Source organism: Aotus nancymaae, unplaced genomic scaffold, assembly GCF_030222135.1.
Source record: "Aotus nancymaae isolate 86718 unplaced genomic scaffold, 86718_ANA_hifiasm-v0.15.2.pri h1tg000028l, whole genome shotgun sequence".
NCBI classification, from domain to species: domain Eukaryota; kingdom Metazoa; phylum Chordata; class Mammalia; order Primates; family Aotidae; genus Aotus; species Aotus nancymaae.
In genome coordinates this window covers 34090602-34109563 of record NW_026988441.1, presented here as the reverse complement: position 1 = coordinate 34109563, position 18962 = coordinate 34090602, and the positions used below count along the sequence as shown (strand labels likewise).

General features: G+C 53.3%; 1 protein-coding gene across 7 annotated transcripts in view; it reads left to right on the top strand.

The window, feature by feature from the left end:
* The window catches only part of DNM2 (dynamin 2), a 106401-nt gene that overhangs the window by 71656 nt on the left and 15783 nt on the right, over positions 1 to 18962 (top strand). For 3 of the 7 annotated variants that reach the window (XM_064381862.1, XM_064381859.1, XM_064381858.1), the window contains exons 11-15: positions 1910 to 1996; positions 5479 to 5549; positions 6804 to 6833; positions 9022 to 9073; positions 15256 to 15369. In XM_064381862.1, the coding sequence (XP_064237932.1) occupies positions 1910 to 1996; positions 5479 to 5549; positions 6804 to 6833; positions 9022 to 9073; positions 15256 to 15369 (354 nt within the window). Of the gene's footprint in view, positions 1 to 826; positions 966 to 1909; positions 1997 to 5478; positions 5550 to 6803; positions 6834 to 9021; positions 9074 to 15255; positions 15370 to 18962 lie in introns of all 7 variants that reach the window. The other 4 variants (XM_064381861.1, XM_064381863.1, XM_064381864.1 and 1 more) reach the window with 2 other exon arrangements.

Here is an 18962-nt window from a genome sequence, read left to right as displayed (position 1 = left end):
CCGCGTCACCTGCTGGAGGCCAAGCTCCTTGAAGTTCCCTGACTGTCACCCCTTCTTGACTTCCCTGGAGCCACCGTCTTCTCTGTCCCTCGGCTCTGGGAAAGGCCTGAATGTCAGCAGCATCATGAGGGCCAGCAGGGCTCCTAAGTGTCCCTGCCCACCCCCTGCACCCCATGTGGTCCCCCGGGGGCAGCCCATTTTTGGATCCACTCAGTCACAGTGCCTCTATGCACCCTCAACGAGCCACTGCCTCCACTCGGCAGGATGTGCCGGGCTCCCCCAACCCGCTCCAACGCTGAGGCCCTGGTTCCCAGGGCAGCACGCTTTGGCCAAGCAGCTGAAATGCCTCCTGGTGGGCAGTCTGTGCTTGCGCTACCACAGTGTCCCCAGTGCTCCAGTTGCCAGGGAATTTCTGCTTGAGCCCCTCTGTTCGCAGTCTGGAAAAGCCCACATTTGCTGCTTAAGCTTCTTCGATTTGAAAAGGGAGGGGGAAAACAGCCCATACAGGTTGGAAACGTTCATCCCAGAGCCAGGTGTCACTGACATGAACGTTAGAGGCCTCCACACACCTTGGCTGTCTGTCCATGCAGTGACAACCACCCATGGCCCTTCTGTAACTACACCCCGGTCTGAGCCCACACCCCCAAACCCCAGACCTCTTTGATCCGAAGCAGCTTCCGGGGCAAATGCGGGCACAGGCTCCCCCGTGCACGGACTAATCAGATGACTCTCGTTTCTTCTCTTCTCTCTGTCTCCTGTCTCGCGTGTGTGGCCTGCACTGTCCCTGGGTGTCTTTCTGCCTCGTCCCGCCCTCCGCATGACCCAGGACGGGGCTCTTCACCCCCGACATGGCCTTTGAAGCCATTGTGAAAAAACAGATTGTAAAACTCAAAGAGCCAAGTTTGAAGTGTGTTGATCTCGTGGTCTCAGAGCTGGCCACAGTCATTAAAAAGTGTGCCGAGAAGGTAACAGGTTTCGTTCTTCTCATCTCCGCCTTTGTCCCCGTCTTCCCCCTCCATGTGTTAGTCTCAACCCGAGCATCTGGAACATTCAGCCTCGGCAGGAAACCCCTTCCATGTACCAGTTGTCACTTAGAGATGTCTCCGCCTTGCGTTGGCAAATGGAATGGGGAGAGTGGCATGGCACGCGGGTTGTGGCTGCCCGTGGGGGCGGTCAGCCTTTGATGTTGCCAAACGCATCACATTTACTAAGCAGTACCCTTTCTTGGAACCCCTAGAGAAAAGGGTTTCCCAGCCAGCACCAAAGCAGCAAAAGACAGGAAATACATCATCAGTGTGTAGCCCTGCGTGTTCTCACAGTCTAGGCCACACGAGACTAACCATTCCCTTTTCCCCAACTCAAGGACTTGACCCAGACTGCAGAAGATGGGACTCCCCCGCACGTGAGGTCTGGTTAAGTTAGTGCTGCAGATGAAGGCGGGGGCACTTGGGGAGTGGGTTCCACAGATCAGGAGTGGCTTTCTGCAAGGAGTTCCCACCGAGGCTGATGGCCCAGATGCCACCCTTACCATTCTAGAACAGACGCTACTCACACTGCTGTGGGCCTTCAGGGTTCCTGCTCTCACCCAGTGCTGGGCAGGAGGGGGATGCCCTGAAGCCCTGGATGGCAAACATGCCCCTGCTTTTCTGCTTTCATGCCACCTCCTGCCTCCTGGTTGCTGGCTGGAAAAGCAGCTCTGCTCTTTTGCTCTCTCTGGTCCACGGCGCCCCCACTCTTCTGCTCTTAGCTCCCAGCTGGACTCGCTGGGAGCCAGGACTAAGGTGGGGGCTCAGTGGGCCGCCTCATATCTCATTCCCCTCCCCGCTCCACATTTTCCACCTGTGTGGTTCACGTTGCTTCCCATGCCATGAGGACTCCACCAATGCGGCCTCTCCGTTTGCTCCCCCAGCTCAGCTCCTACCCTCGGTTGCGAGAGGAGACAGAGCGAATCGTCACCACCTACATCCGGGAACGGGAGGGGAGAACCAAGGACCAGGTACTGGCCTTTTGTCTTCTTTATTTGGTATCATTTACATGCAGTAAATGTCGAGTGTACTGTTCTGTGAGCGCTAACAACTGCATATGGCAAAGTAACCCTCACCTCAAGATACAGAGCAGTTCTACCACCCCCTAAAATCTCTGTCCCTATGCCTTTTTGTAGTCAACCCCTCAAAAACCCACAGGCCAGGCTGGGTGTGGTAGCTCATGACTATAATCCCAGCACTTAGGGAGGCTCAGGCAGGAGAATTCCTTGAGCCCAGGAGTTCGAGACTAACCTAGGCAACATAGCAAAATCTTGTCTCTACAAAAGCATAAAAAAATTAACCAGGTGTGGTGTTCCCAGCTACTTGGGAGGCTAAGGTGGGAGGACCACTTGAGCCCAGAAAATCAGGGCTTCAGAAAGTTATGGTCATGTCATCACCCTCCAGCCTGGGCGAAAGAGCAAGATCCCGTCTCTTTAAAAAAAAAAAAAAAAAAAGGGCCAGGTGCGTTGGCTCACGCCTGTAATCCCAGCACTTTGGGAGGCTAAGACAGGTGGATCACGAGGTCAGGAGTTAGAGACCAGCCTGACCAACATGGTGAAATCCTGTCGCTACTAAAAATACAAAAATTAGCTGGGCGTGGTGGTGCGTGCCTGTAATCCCAGCTACTCGGGAGGCTGAGGCAGGACAATTGCTTGAACCCGGGAGGCGGAGGTTGTAGTAAGCCAAGATTGTGCCACTGCACTCCAGCCTGGGCGACAGAGCAAGACTCCATCTAAAAAAAAAAAAAAGAAAAGGAAATCCCCAGGCCCTGGTCACCACCAGTCTGCCCCCGTCCCACAGTCTTTCGAGTGGACTCCCACAGTGTGAGGCCCGTTGACTCTTGACTTCCTTCCTTCCTGCCCTTGGTGTCGTGCATTTGGGAGCCAAGAGTGTTGTCGGTTGTATCTGTAGTTTGCTGCTTTGATAACTAAGCGGTCTTCCAGGGAGTAGATGGAGCACAGCATGGGCTTCCCCTTGCCTGCTGGAAGGTGTTTGGAGTGCTTTTTGTTTTGTGTGTGTGTGTGTTTTTTTTCCAAGACAGAGTCTTTCTCTGTTGCCCAGGCTGGAATGCAGTGGCGTGATCTCGGCTCACTGCAACCTCCACCTCCCAGGTTCAAGCGATTCTCGTGCCTTAGCTTCCCAAGTAGCCAGGCAGGCGCATGCCACTACACCCAGCTAATTTTTGTATTTTTAGTGGAGACAAGTTTTTACCATGTTGGCCAGCCTGGTCTTGAACTCCTGACCTCAGGTGATCCACCTGCCTCAGTCTCCCAAAGTACTGGGATTATAGGCATGAGCCACTGCGCCCGACCTGCTTTTCCTGTTTTAGCATTTAACACTTCCTTGGAAAGGCATGCAAGCACATATCCCAAGTCGCTGCCTCCCCCTGCAGCTAAGACTGTCACCCGCTAAGCACTGGGCCATCCTTAGACTCTCCTGCAGCCTCACCCTCCCAACTGCCTGGGACTACAGGTGTAAGCCACCATGCCTTGCTAATTTTTGTATTTTTAGTAGAGATGGGGTTTCACCATATTGGCCAGGCTGCTTTTGAACTCCTGAGCTCAAGTAATCCACCCGCCTCGGCCTCCCAAACTGCTGGGATTACAGGCCTGAGCCACTGCACCCAGATCTGTTTTGAGTGACTTTCTCTCAGTTGTTCTCTGTGGTCTTTTTACAACTGTTTGTTGAAACCAGAGCTGAATTAAGCCCTTGCTTGTTACGTCACTTTGTTAAGAATGGTCTCTCCCCCCTTGCCATTGATGCGATGAAATCGGCTCATTTATCCTGCAGAGAGGTGCCCAGTTTTGATTTGGCCAATTGCACCCTCAGGGTACCGGTCTGCCTATGCCTCGTAGCTGCTGGAGCTTGGAAATTATATCAAAAGCCTGGAAGAGTCTGATTCTTTTTGTTGTTACTGTTGGCAAGAATGCTGCCAGCCCTTCCACAGCCCCTGGTGCCCCACCCACCATGCTGCCAGACTGGATCTGAGAGTGCTGGGTTGAGGAGACTCAGGCTTTACTAAACTAGCCACGGTTGCTCCCACGGATGGAGCATGCTGGCATTTTCTAGCAGGCCCACAGGTCCGAGTACTTTGCCCTACTTTATTCTCAGGAACTTGGAGGTACAGCAAGGGGAAGTGACTGGCCCAGGGCCAGGAGAATCTAGTGAGGGGCATCTGAGCCCCTCCTTCCAGCAGCCTGGCCTGTTATGAATGGAAACCAAGTCAGTGAGCTGCCTGGATCCATGGTTCCCATAGACCAACTTATCCTAGGCAAAATAGGACAAGAAAGATGAGGGAGGGAGAGTTTCAGCAAGTGCAGTGGACTCACAAGCTCTGCTCCTTACCTGAGACTTTACCTTTCTAGCTTGAGACTGTATGTGTGTGTGCACGTGTGTGTGTTTTATTTTAGTGTTCATACTTGGCCAAATTAGCTTTGCAGTTTTAATGCAGCACTTTGAACACGGCAGGCACTAAAGACTTTACAGGCCAGGCACAGGTGCTCATGCCTCTAATCCTAGCACTTTGGGAGGCCAAGGTGGGTGGATTGTCTGAGCTCAGGAGTTTGAGACCAGTCTGGGCAACACGGTGAAAACCTGTCTACTAAAAATACAAAAAATTAGCCAGGCAGTGTGCCATGTGCCTGTAATCCCAGCTACTCAGGAGGCTGAGGCAGGAGAATTGCTTGAACCCGGGAGGCAGAGGTTGCAGTGAGCTAAGATCATGCCATTGCACTCCAGCCTAGGTGACAGAGCGAGACTGTCTCCAAAAAAAAGATTTTACAAGGCAGTGGCTCACACCTGCAATCCCAGCACTTTGGGAGGTCAAGGCAGGAGGATCACTTGAGTCCAGTAGTTCAAGACCAGCCTGGGCAACATAGTAACACCCCATCTCTACCAAAAAAAAAAAAAAAGAGAATCAGCTGGGTGTGGTGGCACATGGCGGCTGCGATCCCAGCATCTTGGGAAGCTGAGGCAGAGAGGTTGCTTGAGCCCAGGAGTTTGAGGCTATGATTGTTCTACTGTACTTCAGCCTGGGAGACAGAATAAGTCATTTTCTCAAAAACAAAAACAAAAACAAAAACAAAAAAACAACCTGACAGCACATTATTAAACTCTTGGCAGTTGAGCCTCCTGTCCCTCCATTCCACAGCTCAGTAACATGAGGCCCAGGATCACATGGCCAGTTAGTGGCTCAATCAAGACTCCAGACCTGGGGGATGGACAGCGGCTCTGCCTGTGATTGACACCTTGGGCTACCTGGCTGTGCTCTGCTGTCCCAGGCTCTCTTGCCTGTGAGGCTGTAGGGAGTGCAACAACAGCCCCCTGTTCTCCTGTCTGGGAAGCCTCCTGGTTCCCACGCCTTCCCTGCTGGCAAGTCTGGGAAATGCTTCTGCCGCAGCCCCCACTTGCCAGGCTTTCCCCTGTACTCACAGCAACCCCTACTTTCCCCCAGATTCTTCTGCTGATCGACATCGAGCAGTCGTACATCAACACGAACCACGAGGACTTCATCGGCTTTGCCAAGTAGGTACTTTTGGAAACAGTGGCTGGTCGGGCGGCACCAGTCCTCACTCCCAGATCCAAGGAGGTGATTGAGTTGGGATTCTCTGAGAGGGCAGGGGTCACTCTCTGTCGGGGGTTCCTGGTGTGAAAGCAGAGCCACCTGAGAATATCTGGAAGCTCTCTTGGGCTGATAGTGGCCCCCAGCTCCACTGTCCCCAACAAACATACCTTCTGAGGCCTCCTAGTGGTTAGTTTAGGGAGAGGGCAGTGCTATGGCCAGACCTGCAGGGAGAGGCGAAGCTGCTGCACCTCCCCTCCTGCAGGACTTCTCAGAGCCTTTATCGACCCATGTGCAGCTTTTCCCAGATTCTGCCCCTTCCTGGACAGCATCTCATGGGCTCAGGGCTCCGGAAGCTGCTCCTTGGGAAGTGCTACCTGGGGTCTCCCTAGCTTCGAGGCATACACTGTAGATTTAAACCAGAACCTTCAGTGGCACCCAGATGAGGGCCCAGAGTGGGGAGCTTTGATTTCAGCAGGATGGCGATATCAGTGCTGGTAGTCTCGGGCATCACCTGCTGTTTGCATCCAGCCCCTTGGCACACCTGGGCCTCACTCAGATTGTTGGGGTGGCTCACGCAGGCCTTCCTGCCCGAGGCTGGTCGGATGTTGCCACTGGTATGCCCCCTCGATGGGCCCTGTGACAGAGCAGTGGGCAAACCCACTCCTAGCTCCTCACCCTCAGAGAAAGGCCCTATGCAGGGAACCCACAGGCACCCAAGCCTTTAAGATATAGTGTGCTTAGCGCTCGACGGGGTATGCAGGGCCCGTGGGAGGCCAGAGGGTGGTCTTTGGGGCTTGCCTTTTGAGGGCCCAGGCGGGCCAAATCTCAGGCTGTGTAGTCACCAGATAGAACATTTATCGGTGCACCTGACAAAGCTAATTGAGGATCTGTTCTGTGCTGGCCACCAGGTAGGTGAGGGGAAGGAAGGAACGAATGAGGGCCTCATCAGAACCCCTCCTAGAGATGATCCAAGGGCCCTGTGCCCTGCAGGTAGTGGGCTGCCTGTGGGACGCAGCCCCTGGCTCTGTTCTCCCGGCCACCGGGTGTGTGGGCTCGCAGCACTGGTCCCCATCTCTGGTTTGCTGCTGTTTTCCTCACCTTGATGTCTCTGCTTGTCACACTTCATCCACAGTTCCTTCTCATAATCTCTCCTGTTTTTCCTTTGACCACTCCACTCTTTGCTCTGGATTCCTGGGCATTCCCACTTACGCCAGCTGTTACTATACTGAGCAGCTGGTGACCTGGTGGGTATTGCCTGCTGTGTGCCTTTGCCCTGGTGTGTGAACGGGTACGCCCTGGCTGGGTGGCCCCAGCCCTGGGTGGGACGTCCCTGGGGCCCACTGAAGAGCTACAGGGCACTCCCTCAGAGCCAGACTCAGGACTTTGACCGCACCAGCGGCAGCCCCTGCTGTTTCAGAGACCATGGGCTAGGGGACGGAATCCTTCAACAAATTGTCACAAGGATGATGAGAGTAGGAAGAGAGGGTAGGGGAGAGGCTGTGGGAAAGGGGAGCCAGGGACGTGGCCTGGAGAGATCTTCCTGAAGAAGTCAGGTGATGGGGGGGGACCCCAGAGAATTGGACCCCAGGAAGGAAGGCTACAAGACCAGGCAGGTGGAGGTAAGAGAGCAAGAGGCCAGGCCCCATTGCCAGGAGGGCCCTGCAGATCCAGGGGAGGATTTTGGATTTTGCCCCAAGACACCAGGATGCTTCTGATGAGGTCCAGGCTCAGGAGAGGGTCCACTGTGTGGGCTGCTATTTTAGGGAGGCCTGGCAAAGGTGGGAGCCAAGAGGCCCTTAAGAAATAGCAACGCTGGGGCCTCGCTGTCACCCAGCCATCACTGAGAAGGTTGGCTTAGCTCAGTGCCACCTCCTTCAGATGCTCTTGATCAGAATCCTTCTTGTGCTTGGATATTCCAGGCTTCCATTGCCCTCCAAATGTATTTTATAAACAGGGCCCAGGCCTGGCACAGTGGCTCATACCTGTAATCCTAGCACTTTGGGAGAGGCCAAGGTGGGTGGATTGCTGGAGCCCAGGAGTTTGAGACCAGCCTGGGCAACATGGTGAAATCCTGTCTCTACAAAAAATACAAAAATTAGCTGGGTATGGTGGTGGGGCGTAATCCCAACTACTCGGAAGGCTGAGGTCGGAGAATCACCTGAGCCAGGGAAGTTAAGGCTGCAGTAAGCCATGATCACGACAGGGCACTCCAGCCTGGGTGACAGAGTGAGATTCTGTTTCAAAAATAAATAAGTAAATAAATAGCCCAGATAAGAAGCCCTGTAATAAACTTACTGAATGTTGGGAATATCACTGGATAAAATTCTGCCTTTGTTCTAAGTTTTCCAGCCTTTACTGATCCGGAAATGGAAGCCTACTTGTCCCTTATCCTACAGCCAACTTGGACTTTAAAACAAAACCCCCAAGGTAGTCAGGAAAGGAAGGTGACCAGGCTGACTTGCTTTTCCATATTGTTCCGAAAGTTCCAGCCAAAGCAATAAGATAAGAAAAGATGACAGATAAGTAACAGAGATATGTGCTGTTTGCAAGCGGTGATATGATTATCAGAGTAGAAAATATATTAGAACCGTAAGGTGGTGGAGTAGGTGTCCACATGTAAAATATAGTGGGATTTGTCTGTGCCAGCATGAACTAGCCAGGAAGTAAGATGGATAAACAAGAAAAGAGATTTCAGATTGTGGATGAATAAGGAACCTTATAGAAACACGCCCTGTCGACCTTGGATGTCCTCTAAATTTGGGTCAGGAGTTGTGCAAGTTGAGTGTCATTTCATGGCCAGTAGCTGTCCCACATTCTGATGCCACTTATAGGCTGGTGTTGGGATCAAGAGATGGGAAGAGTAGGAAGAAGGGCCGGGCACAGTGGTTCAGAACGCCTTTAATTCCAGCATTTTGGGAGGTAGAGCCAGGCGGATCCCTTGAGTCCAGGAATTTAAGACCAGCCTGGGCAACATAGTGAAACCCCTTCTCTACAAAAACATCAAAAAGTAGCTAAGCATGGTGTGCACCTGTGGTTCCAGCTACTCAGGAGACTGAGGCAGGAGAATTACTTGAGCCCAGGAGGTCAAGGCTGCAGTGAGCTGTGATCACGCCACTGCACGCAGCTTAGGCAACACCTTCTCATACTTCCTCTTAGAAACTCCAGGATTCTAGTGACGTCTGAAAATAAGCAACACTTTAGTAAGTCAGGTGAGATGAGGGCCTAGAAGCCTCAATTGAACCAGATACATTTCTTGTTCAGTGTGCCCAGGCTGTCTCCCTTGTGCAGCTCTTTGTGTGCAGAGGGCTTCTCTCTGCCTCTGCCTGTAGCTGCTCACTTGGTCCCCAGGGAGAGAACAGCCACACGCACCTCTTGCCCTTCTTCCCCGCCAGCATCTTGTCTACATGAATCCTGTCTGTTCTTTGGTTTCAGTGCCCAGCAGAGGAGCACGCAGCTGAACAAGAAGAGGGCCATCCCCAATCAGGTAGCGCACCCCTCTGCAGCCTGCCGCTCCACCCTGGGGGCGGGAGAATGCTGAGTGGCAGCAAGCCCCGGTGATGGAGCTCGACCAGTGGAATGCCCCCCCGACAGCCTCAGTACCAGGCCATCTGCTCTCGGCCTCTAGATGCCACTTAGATGTTGACATTTCTGGGAGATGGTCTGAGAACCAACACTCTGACAGGGCCTAGTGGGCAAATTTTACCCACCCGGAAGGCCCTATGTGATATCCAAGGCCAGGGTTAGAACTTGACTCTTGTCTAGGCACAGTAGCTCTTGCCTGTAATCCCAACATTTTGGGAAGCGGAGGTGGGAGGATCACTTGAGGCTAGGACTTTGAGATCAGTCTGGGCAATATATAAAGACCCTGTCTCTACAAATAGTTTTTAAAAATTAGCTGGGCATGGTGGCTCATGCCTGTCATCCCGGCTAATTGGGTGGCCAAAGCAGGAGGATCACTTGAGCCCAGGAATTCAAGACCATCCTGGACAATACAGTGAGACCTCCTTGTCTTAAAAAATATTATCAGGCCAGGCACAGTGGCTCAGGCCTGTAATTCTAGCTCTTAAGGAGGCCAAGGCAGGCGTGTTGCCTGAGCTCAGGAACTTGAGACCAGCCTAGGCTGGGCAACATGGCAGAACCCCATCTTTACTAAAAATACAAAAAATTAGCTGGGTGTGGTGGCACATGCCTGTAATCCCGGCTACTCGGGAGGCTGAGGCAGGAAGATCGCTTGAACCTGGGAGTCAGATGTTGTAGTGAGCCAGAATTGCGCCACTGCACTCCAGTCTGGGTGACAGAGCAAAAGACCCTGTCTCCAACAATAATAATAATAATAATAATAATAAAGAAATAAGAATTTAGGGCCAGGCTTGGTGGCTCATGCCTGTAATCCCAGCACTTTGGGCAGCCGAGGCTGGTGGATCACCTGAGGTCAGGAGTTCAAGACCAGCTTGACCAACATGGAGAAACCCTGTCCCTTAAGAAAAAAAAAAGAAAGAAAGGGCCAGGTGCGGTGGCTCACGTCTGTGATCCCAGCACTTTGGGAGGCCGAGGTGGGTGGATTACTTGAGGCCAGGAGTTCGAGACCAGCTTGGCCAACATGGTGAAACCCTGTCTCTAAAAAAAAATAAAAATTAAAAAATAATAATAATAAATAAATAAATAATAAAAAAAAAGAAGAACTTTTTCCCTTGAGCAGGGATCTGTGACCTCTTTGGGCTTTCCAACAAAGCCCTTGGGATTAGGAGCCCATAGGTGATAGCCGCTGGAAACTACATTGTCACCAGCAGCTCAAGGGAGCCTAGGATAGTTGGAGCCCCACACCTGGAGAAGCTCTGAGCCACAAAGGGTTGTACCCTAACATCTTAACCCAGGTAGAAGCCTTGTAAAATATGAATGGCTTTATCAGTGCCTGCCTTCAGTGCCTTTCTATTATTATTATTATTATATTAATTTTTTTGAGACAGAGTCTCACTCTGCCGCTGGGGTTGGAGTGCAGTGGCATGGTCTTGGCTCACCACAACCTCCACCTCCTGGCTTCGTGTGATTCTCCTGCCTCAGTCTCCCAAGTAGCTGGGGTTACAGGCACCCACCACCACAACTGGCTAATTTTTGTATTTTTAGTGGAGACGGGGTTTCACCATATTGGCCAGGCAGGTCTTGAACTCCTGACCTCATGCCGTCCACCCGCCTCAGCCTCCCAAAGTGCTGGGATTACAGGCCTGAGCCACCATACCCAGCCTTTATTATTAATTTTTAAGAAAACCCGGCCAGGCACAGTAGCTCACGCCAGTAATCCTAGCACTTTGGGAGGCCAAGGTGGGAGAATTACCTGAAGTCTGGAGTTTATGACCATCCTGGCCAACATGGTGAAACCCCATCTCTACTAAAATACAAAAAAATTAGCCTGGTGTGATGGTGGGTGCCTGTAATCCCAGCTACTCAGGAGGTTGAGACAGAATTGCTTGATCCCGGGAGATGGTGGTTGCAGGGAGGCAAGATCATACCACTGCTCTCCAGCCTGGGCAACTGAGCAAGACTCTGTCTTAAAAAAAAAAAAGAAGAAAGAATAGAAAACCCATAATCTTTGCAAAATTTCCGCCTATGTCTCTCCCTTCTCCCTGTTGGGCAAGGGTGGGGGCGGGGACTCCGCTGTGTACCTTGCAGGATCATAGAACCCGCGGGAAGGAGAAACGTAACCATTGCATGATTTATTTTTGCGCTTGCCATAGGTAATATATATGTTATTGCTTTTTTGTTTCAAGAGATGATAATGAATTAAATATTAACACCATGAATATGATTAATAGCATGTAATTTTTTTTCTTTTGCTGTTTTTTCCCCTGCTCTTCTCTTCTCCTGTTTTTGTGCTTTTCCTGCTTTTTCTTTGTCCCCTTCATGTCCCTTCCATCTCTTTTCCTCTACCTGTTCTTCCCTGATTTACCCACAATCCTAACTTTGCATATTCAAAGGGGGAGATCCTGGTAAGTACATACTTAGTGTGGTAGCAAACTTTAGAGAATCTAGTGGTGATGGAGACCCCACCCTCCCCTAACATTTCCTGTTCCCCACCCCTCCAAATAACAAAAATACTAAAAATTGAGCTAACCTGGAAACCCCATGCCACAGCTGGTGCTAGACTTCACATTGCCCCGGGTGTGAGTTGACTCACGCAGGCACTAACTGGAACGCCACCCTTGAAGGCGCACTTCTGCAGCCAGTTCCTCACAGGTTTTTATGGTTTACTGTAGGTTAGGGATGGCAAATACTTACACACCACCCCTGCCTCCCCTCACATCTATGGCCATGGAAGATCTCACTTAAGCCGGACCAGAAATCATTCTTGGCACTGCCCGTCTTCCTTCTGTCTCCTGTGCAGATGTCACTCATGGATCAGAGCTTATTTTTCCACATGGCAGAAATCTTCCCCTCTTGTGCCCATGGCAGACATGGCTAGTTGATCTAGCATTCTTTGCCTTGTGCTGTCTTCTAGCACATGCCCCTGGCAGACATTGCTAATCAATCCTGGCATTCTTTCCAAATAAGCATGCCAGCATGGGTGTTCTATAGCAGATGTGGCTAAGTGATCAAGGTATTTATTTTTTTCCTCATATGATACCCTTTCCTGTATGCATGGCAGGCATGACTAATCTATCAGGACCCCCTTTCCTAGATGCTGCCTCTTGTCCTCCAGATAAAATAGACAAGGCTCTTCTGTTCCACTTGTCCCTTTCTCCTGTCCTTTGCCTGTGACGGGCAACACTAATTGATCCTAGCACCGTTTCCTGCCACGCCCAGAATTCTCACCACAGTGCTCCAGGTATCTCGTACCAATCGATTGACATGGCCCCCAAGGTGAATCATATTTGCTGTCTGTCCCTGCTGTGGGTAACACCTCCTTCCTTTGTGCACAGCCCTCGGCTGGGGCCTGGTATGGGGCATGAGATGGGTGTGAAGCCCAGCCCAGCCCAGTGGGAAGCAGCTGCTGCTCATATCTGAGAGCTGAGCCCAGTTCAAGGAGCTCGCCTCTAGGCAACTGGCCTCAGCCTGGCTCTCACACTTGGACAGCACAGCCTGGGCCTCCAGTCCTAGCAGGGGCTCCCTTCTCCAGGACATTCTCCCACTGCCAGCCACCAAGGCATTGGTCACCCCTGCCACTGCCCTCTGGCAGGAATCTTCTGGCAATCCTGAGATCTTTCTTGTAGCTGAGCCGATCTTATGCCAGGGCCTCGCTGCTCCCAGGGCCTGGGTGGTGCAGATAGGGCTGTGGGCAGGGGCAGTGTCGGGAGGAATTAATTGGCCTCGGGCTTGTGGTTTTTCAGGTTCCTCACGTGTTCCCCCCAGTCCCCTTGAATTTGCCAGGCCAAGGCCAGGAACCTGCCTTTTCCCTTGTACCCCCAGAGGTTTAGGAGTTCATTTTTTCCTACCAGAGGCCACATAGCCCAGTGCTGCCATGAGTGTGGCCGTGGCCTCTGCATCTCCCAGCTATGATTTCTATCTCTCCCCGGGAGACTTGAGCCAGGACCCTTACCCGGGAAAGAGGCTGGACCAGCCTGCCAGGGGATCCCCGCCCTCCGTCCCCTGCCTGCCCTGCCACTCGTGCTGCCCCATGTGCCTGCCTGCCTGTCACTGTGCACCCCAGCCCGTGATGCCTTGCCACCTTTTCTGTTTCTCCCACCCCCACTTCCTTCTAAGCCCAGTCTCCTTGGGAGGTGTCCCTTGAATGCAAATCTGACTTTCTGCTGTGGCCTGGCTCCTCCCTTTTCTCTGGGTCACAAGTTGTGGGTGGCTAACAGTGCCTATGTTTGCTACCTACAGCTTGCAGCTCCCTGGGTTGGGCTTTTTTCTCTGAACCCACATGGAGAAGGGCACCTCAGGGCTTCTGCCAGACCTCCCGCCCCCGAGGCTAGGCTGTGACTTGATCAGTGCCCTGGCCCTGTGGCCATGTACCCCAAAGCATAGCATGGGCCCTGTCCTCCAGCTCTGACCGATACTAACCCCAGCTGGCTGGAGGCAGGAGAGCCAGGCCACTGAGAGGTGCACGGGCACATCTCTCTCCTTAGGAACTGGGCCAGGCCTAGGAGTACAGAGGCCCCACATTTTTCTGGGGGAGTACTGACAGCCTGTCCCTCTGTTTTCTGTCACCTCGTTGTCATTCAGTCACTGAACCAGGGTCTAGTAAGTATTCACCCTGTGCCCAACCCTGGGCTGAGACAAGGCAGTGCCCCTGCCCCGCTCCCCCTGGGTGAATGAAGGCATTCTGAGAACACCAGGCCTTTGGTGCTAACACCAGGACATACTGGGCAGACCAGGGAGAGCTCGTCACTGAGTTCCTGGAGGGGATGCTGTGACCTCACAGGGGCTGCTAGCCTCGGCCCCTTCACCCACCACCAGGCAGCCCGTGAATGGCCAGATGCCAGGGGTCACTGCCTGCTCCAAACAACTGAGAGAGTCCTGTCTGCTCATCCCAGGGAGGGAGAAGTCTGTACCCTTGGCCTTAACAAGGTGTGCCAAGTGGCATCTCATACTGTCCCCAGCCTGGGCAGTGACTTCTGCCTGTCCCAGGGGTCCCTGGGCACTCTTTAGCCACCTCCATCTTCTTGGCCTCCTGGGGCTTAGAATTCACATCCAGCCACCAAGGAGCTGCTGGAGCTGTGGGCTGGTGGCCCTGTTCAGATCGACAGGCCTGGGGTGGGTCTGGGTAGTCCAGGTGAAGCCCCTCCAGAGAGAGGGCTGCCCCCAACTAGGACAGCATCTGGGCCACAGATGGATTCCTGGAGGCCCCATCTCTGGTGCTCCTGCCATGCCGTGCCATGCCCCGCCATGCCCTGCCATGGGGGGGTGCAGGCCAGCCCTTCGCAGCTGTCCATGGCCATGCTCAGCCCACCCTTTGTAGCTTGGCCAAGTCTGTCAGTGCCTGGGTCCCAGGCCGCCCTGCGCGTGCCTCTGTGTGCTTCCTGCAGCTCCCAGGGCCCCAGTCCCGAGTAGGGTGGGGGGCTTCGGCCCACACACACCTCCAGCGGCCAGGGAGTGTGGGAGCACAGCCCCCAGGCCGCCTGCCTTTAGCTGTCAGGTGAGTCCCCTGCGCAGGCCTGAGTTCTGACCCCACTCAGACAATAGCCACAGCCACACGAGCTCCATCCATGGGATCTCCCAGCCCAGAACCCTGATGTGTCGGTCAAAAGGGCGACCACCAGGCTTGTAGCCAGCTTGGGACATGAGCCCCGCTCCTTTAGTGTCCTTAGGCAGGGCCCCTGGGCTCACATCTTTGACCCAGGCTCTCTGTCTGGACAGCACCCCTTGGAACCCTGTCTCACTCAAATAAGTGCAGTTCCTCAGATGTCACATTTCATGTGCCACAGCCCCCCACACAAGCCCTGGGGACTCCTCCATCCCCAGGACCCTTTCCGTCAGGCCTCCATGTCCCTGTCCCCCATCAGGCCCTGTCCCAGTGAGTCTATCCGCCCACCTGCCCAGGTGGCACCCATGTTGGTTTCCAGCTGGAAATGCTTGGGGCACGGTGGAACTGGGTTTCCTGGGCTTCGGGCTGGAAGTATCTCTGTCGCGATTTCCAGTTTCCCACTGAGCTGTGGGCGAGGCCACTGCACTGGGGGTGGCCGGGGCTGCGGAGCAGGGTTCCCCGCTAAGCTTCGTGCTTCCCCTCAGGTGATCCGCAGGGGTTGGCTGACCATCAACAACATCAGCCTGATGAAGGGAGGCTCCAAGGAGTACTGGTTTGTGCTGACTGCCGAGTCGCTGTCCTGGTACAAGGATGAGGAGGTGAGTGGCAGGCTGGAGTGGGGCTGCTGTGGGTGGTGGGACAGACGGGGAAGAGCGGATGGGCGCTCCCTCTGGGCAGCACTCATTCAGTCACTGCACCACTTTGCCTCAGAGTCATCATGAGAACCGTCACCCAGGGCTGGAGAGCAGCCACCATGTGCCAGGAGGCTCAAATTGTGCCCATCCCCCATGGGGTCAGCTCCTAGAATCCAAAAGGAAGATAGTGGGTGACAGAGTCACCAGCAGACTAGAAACAGGCCCTCACTGCCCCATGGTCAAGAGAAGTGCCCATGCCCATGGGTCAGGGGCTCAGGCATGCGGCCAGGCTGCAGGGGTGCTGGAGTTCCATCACCTACAGGCTCAGCCAGGCCCTTCGCCTCTCTGGGCCTCAGTTTTTCTATCTGCAAAGTGGGCTAGGACGGTCCCTGCCCACTGTGCGGTGCTTGGCCACTGTGCAGAATGATCCCTACATGCTTGTCGTTATAGGAAGGAAATGGAGAGGCCCCTGGGTGATGACTTCAGGGAGCAGTGTTGAGTGCTGAGTCATGGGAGGGACTCGTTCACTGTGAGTGGGAGGGCAGCCTTGAGCAGGGACGCTGCCGACCAGCCCCTGCTGTCCACGCTGATCCAGCATCCCTCCTGATTGTCCCATGTAAAAAAAAAAAAGATAATGTTTGACGTTTTTATGGGGTCCCTGTGATGTTTTATTAGATGCACAGAATATGTAATGATCGTAGCAGGGTGTTTGTGGTGTCTGTCACCTTGGTGTTCCTCATTTCTCTGTGTTCAGAACAGTTGAGGTCCTCTTTTCTAACTACTTTGAAATATACGAGGCCAGGCATGGTGGCTCAGGCCTGTAATCCTAGCACTTTGGGAGGCCGAAGTGGGAGGATGGCCTGAGTTCAGACATTCAAGACCAGTTTGAGCAATATAGCATTACCCCGTTTCTACAAAAACTTAAAAAAAAAGTAGCTGGGGATGATGGCGTGTGCCTGTAGTCCCAGCTACTCAGGAGACTGAGGTGGGAGGATCACTTGAGCCCAGGAGATAGAGGCTGTAGTAAGCTATGATCTCACTACTGCACTACAGCCTGGGCCATAGAGCGAGACCCTGTCTCAAAAAAAAAAAGAAGAAGAAGAAATAGACAATACATTGTTGGCCAGGCGCAGTGGCTCATGCCTGTAATCCCAGCACTCTGGGAGGCTGAGGTGGGTCAGGTGTTCAAGACCAGCCTGAGCAACATGGTGAAGCCCCATCTCTACTAAAAATATAAAAATTAGCTGGATATGTGCTGGTGGGTGCCTGTAATCTTAGCTGCTTGGGAGACTGAGGCAGGAGAATCACTTGAACCCGGGAGGCGGAGGTTGCAGTGAGCCAAGATCACACCACTGTACTCCAGCCTGGGCGACAGAGTGAGACTCCATCTGAGAAAAAAAAAAAAAAAAAAACCAGACAATTGTTGTTAACTATATTCTTAACTACAGTCACCCTGCTCTGCTGTTGAACAGTAGAACTTAATGCTTTTTCTCTGGCTGTGTATTTGTACCCATTAACCCACCTCTCTTTACCCCCTGCCTATCCCTACATTTTCCATCCTCTAGTATCTTTCTACTCTCCAGCTCTGTGAGATCTCTTCTTCTACCTTTTTTAGCTCCCACGTAATGAGAACATGCAAGATTTGTCTTTCTGTGCCTGGCTTATTTCACTTAACATAATGACCTCCAGTTCCATTCATGTTGCTGCAAATGACGGGATCTTTCTTTTTTATGGCCCTGATCAACCCGTTTCTTGCTTAATTCTCTTAACGTAACCATGGCTTAGTGGCCTGGGAAGGAAGCCACTTCTGTGTGACAGCTTGTTGCTACTCTGATGCGGTCCAGGTTGACTTTCAAGGGTCCCTGGCAAAGGGAACTATGTTTCTCTCATTGTCTTGGTTACTCTGGGAGAAGACCGCAGGTTGTCCCGTGAGCCATGGCTGTGCTATGTGGGCTATGGATATGCATCTGTAACACAGTCCCAAAATGAAGGCACTTAAAGAGATGAAGTCTGTTTCTTGCTCATGTCTCAGTGAGCTTGGTGGCACTGTGCTGCGAGACTGTCCAGGGCCTGGCTCCACCTCCCCTGTTGCCAACTTAACATAGGGTTCCCTTCATAGTTTAAAATGGCTGCCCCATGCCCATCACCATGTAGCCTCTAGCAGCCCAAAGAAAGGAAAGAAGGGCCCCTGTGTGTGAGAACTGTGCACCCAGCTAACAGTTCTAGCGCTATCTAAGAAAGAAGTGGGTATTGGTTGTTTCTGAGCGTGACAGCTAGGGCTTGACACCAGGATTCACCAGGATATTGGTTGCATGGCATTAACCTTTCATGTCTTGTCTCCCTACCTATAAAGTCAGGACTGTGGCCTTCCCCTCTGGACTGTGGGAGCCAGCAGGGAAGGTCTGGTACTTGAGCCAGCACTGTGCCTGGCTCACAGCATGTGTCCAAGGTTTTTTCCTGGTGGTCACCACCATCAAGTCCTCCCAGCTCCTCTCTGTAGGAGGGAACCTACCCACCTACTCCCAGTGCACAGAGGAGGAGCTGGAGGCTCAGAGATGCACTTTTGTGCCAGATCCTGCTGTGGGCCCAGGGCTGGCTCCAAGGCTATCCATGACCTTGAGCGTGGGCTGTGTCAGGTGCAGGGCCAGCCGCCAGTCCCCATGGTCCCTGGGATGGCACAGCCACCAACTCAGTCCAGGCAACCTCAGTGGAGAGGCCGGGGTTGCCTGAGGCCCCTGGAGCTGCCCTGCCTGGCTCTCCTCCCCTTGGGTTTGGGGGGATGCCCTGTAGGAGTGCCTCCCACTGGGGGCTTGCTGGCAGCCAACCCAGCCCAGGACAGGCAGGACTGGGCTTGGAAGTCCCAGGGTTAGAGAGAAGGCAGGTTGGGGGACCCCAACTGGCCCCAGGGAGGAGCGATGGGTGAGGCTTGTGGCTGTGAACCCCTGGTCTGTGCTGGGCTCATCGGCTGAGAGAGCCCACTGAGGCCACACCTAGGGCGAACCCTGCTCCCCATGAGGAAATCCTCACACTTGCCACTGGGGTGGCTGTATAGTCTGCCAGGTACAGAAACTATGGCTCTGAGTGGTGACTTGACCCACGTCGGGGACCAGTAGAGGGTCCCCCATGGGGGGATGTTTCCCCAGTGCACGTCTGCGGGCCTGTGCCCCCTGACCTGAGGGGCACCCCAGCCCCACATCCAGACACCTCCACTGCAACCCAGGCCTGATGTCCCCTTGACCAAGGGCGTTGGAGTGAAAGGCGATCATCCCACTCCACACGAGGCCAGAGGCTCATCTCTGGAATGTTTGTGGAGCCTCAGGATCCCTGAGGCCTCTGTAGCACTCAGTTTAGGGTACTGTTTCCTTTTTTTTTTTTAAGAGATGGGGTTTCACCATATTGGCCAGGCTGGTCTTGAACTCCTGGCCTCAAGTGATCCACTCACCTCGGCCTCCCAAAGTGCTGGGATTACAGGCATGAGCCACCACACCTGGCCTGGGGCACTGTTTCTAAACCCAGGGTGGTGGAGTCTGCCGAGCCACCATACAAGCATTTCTGGG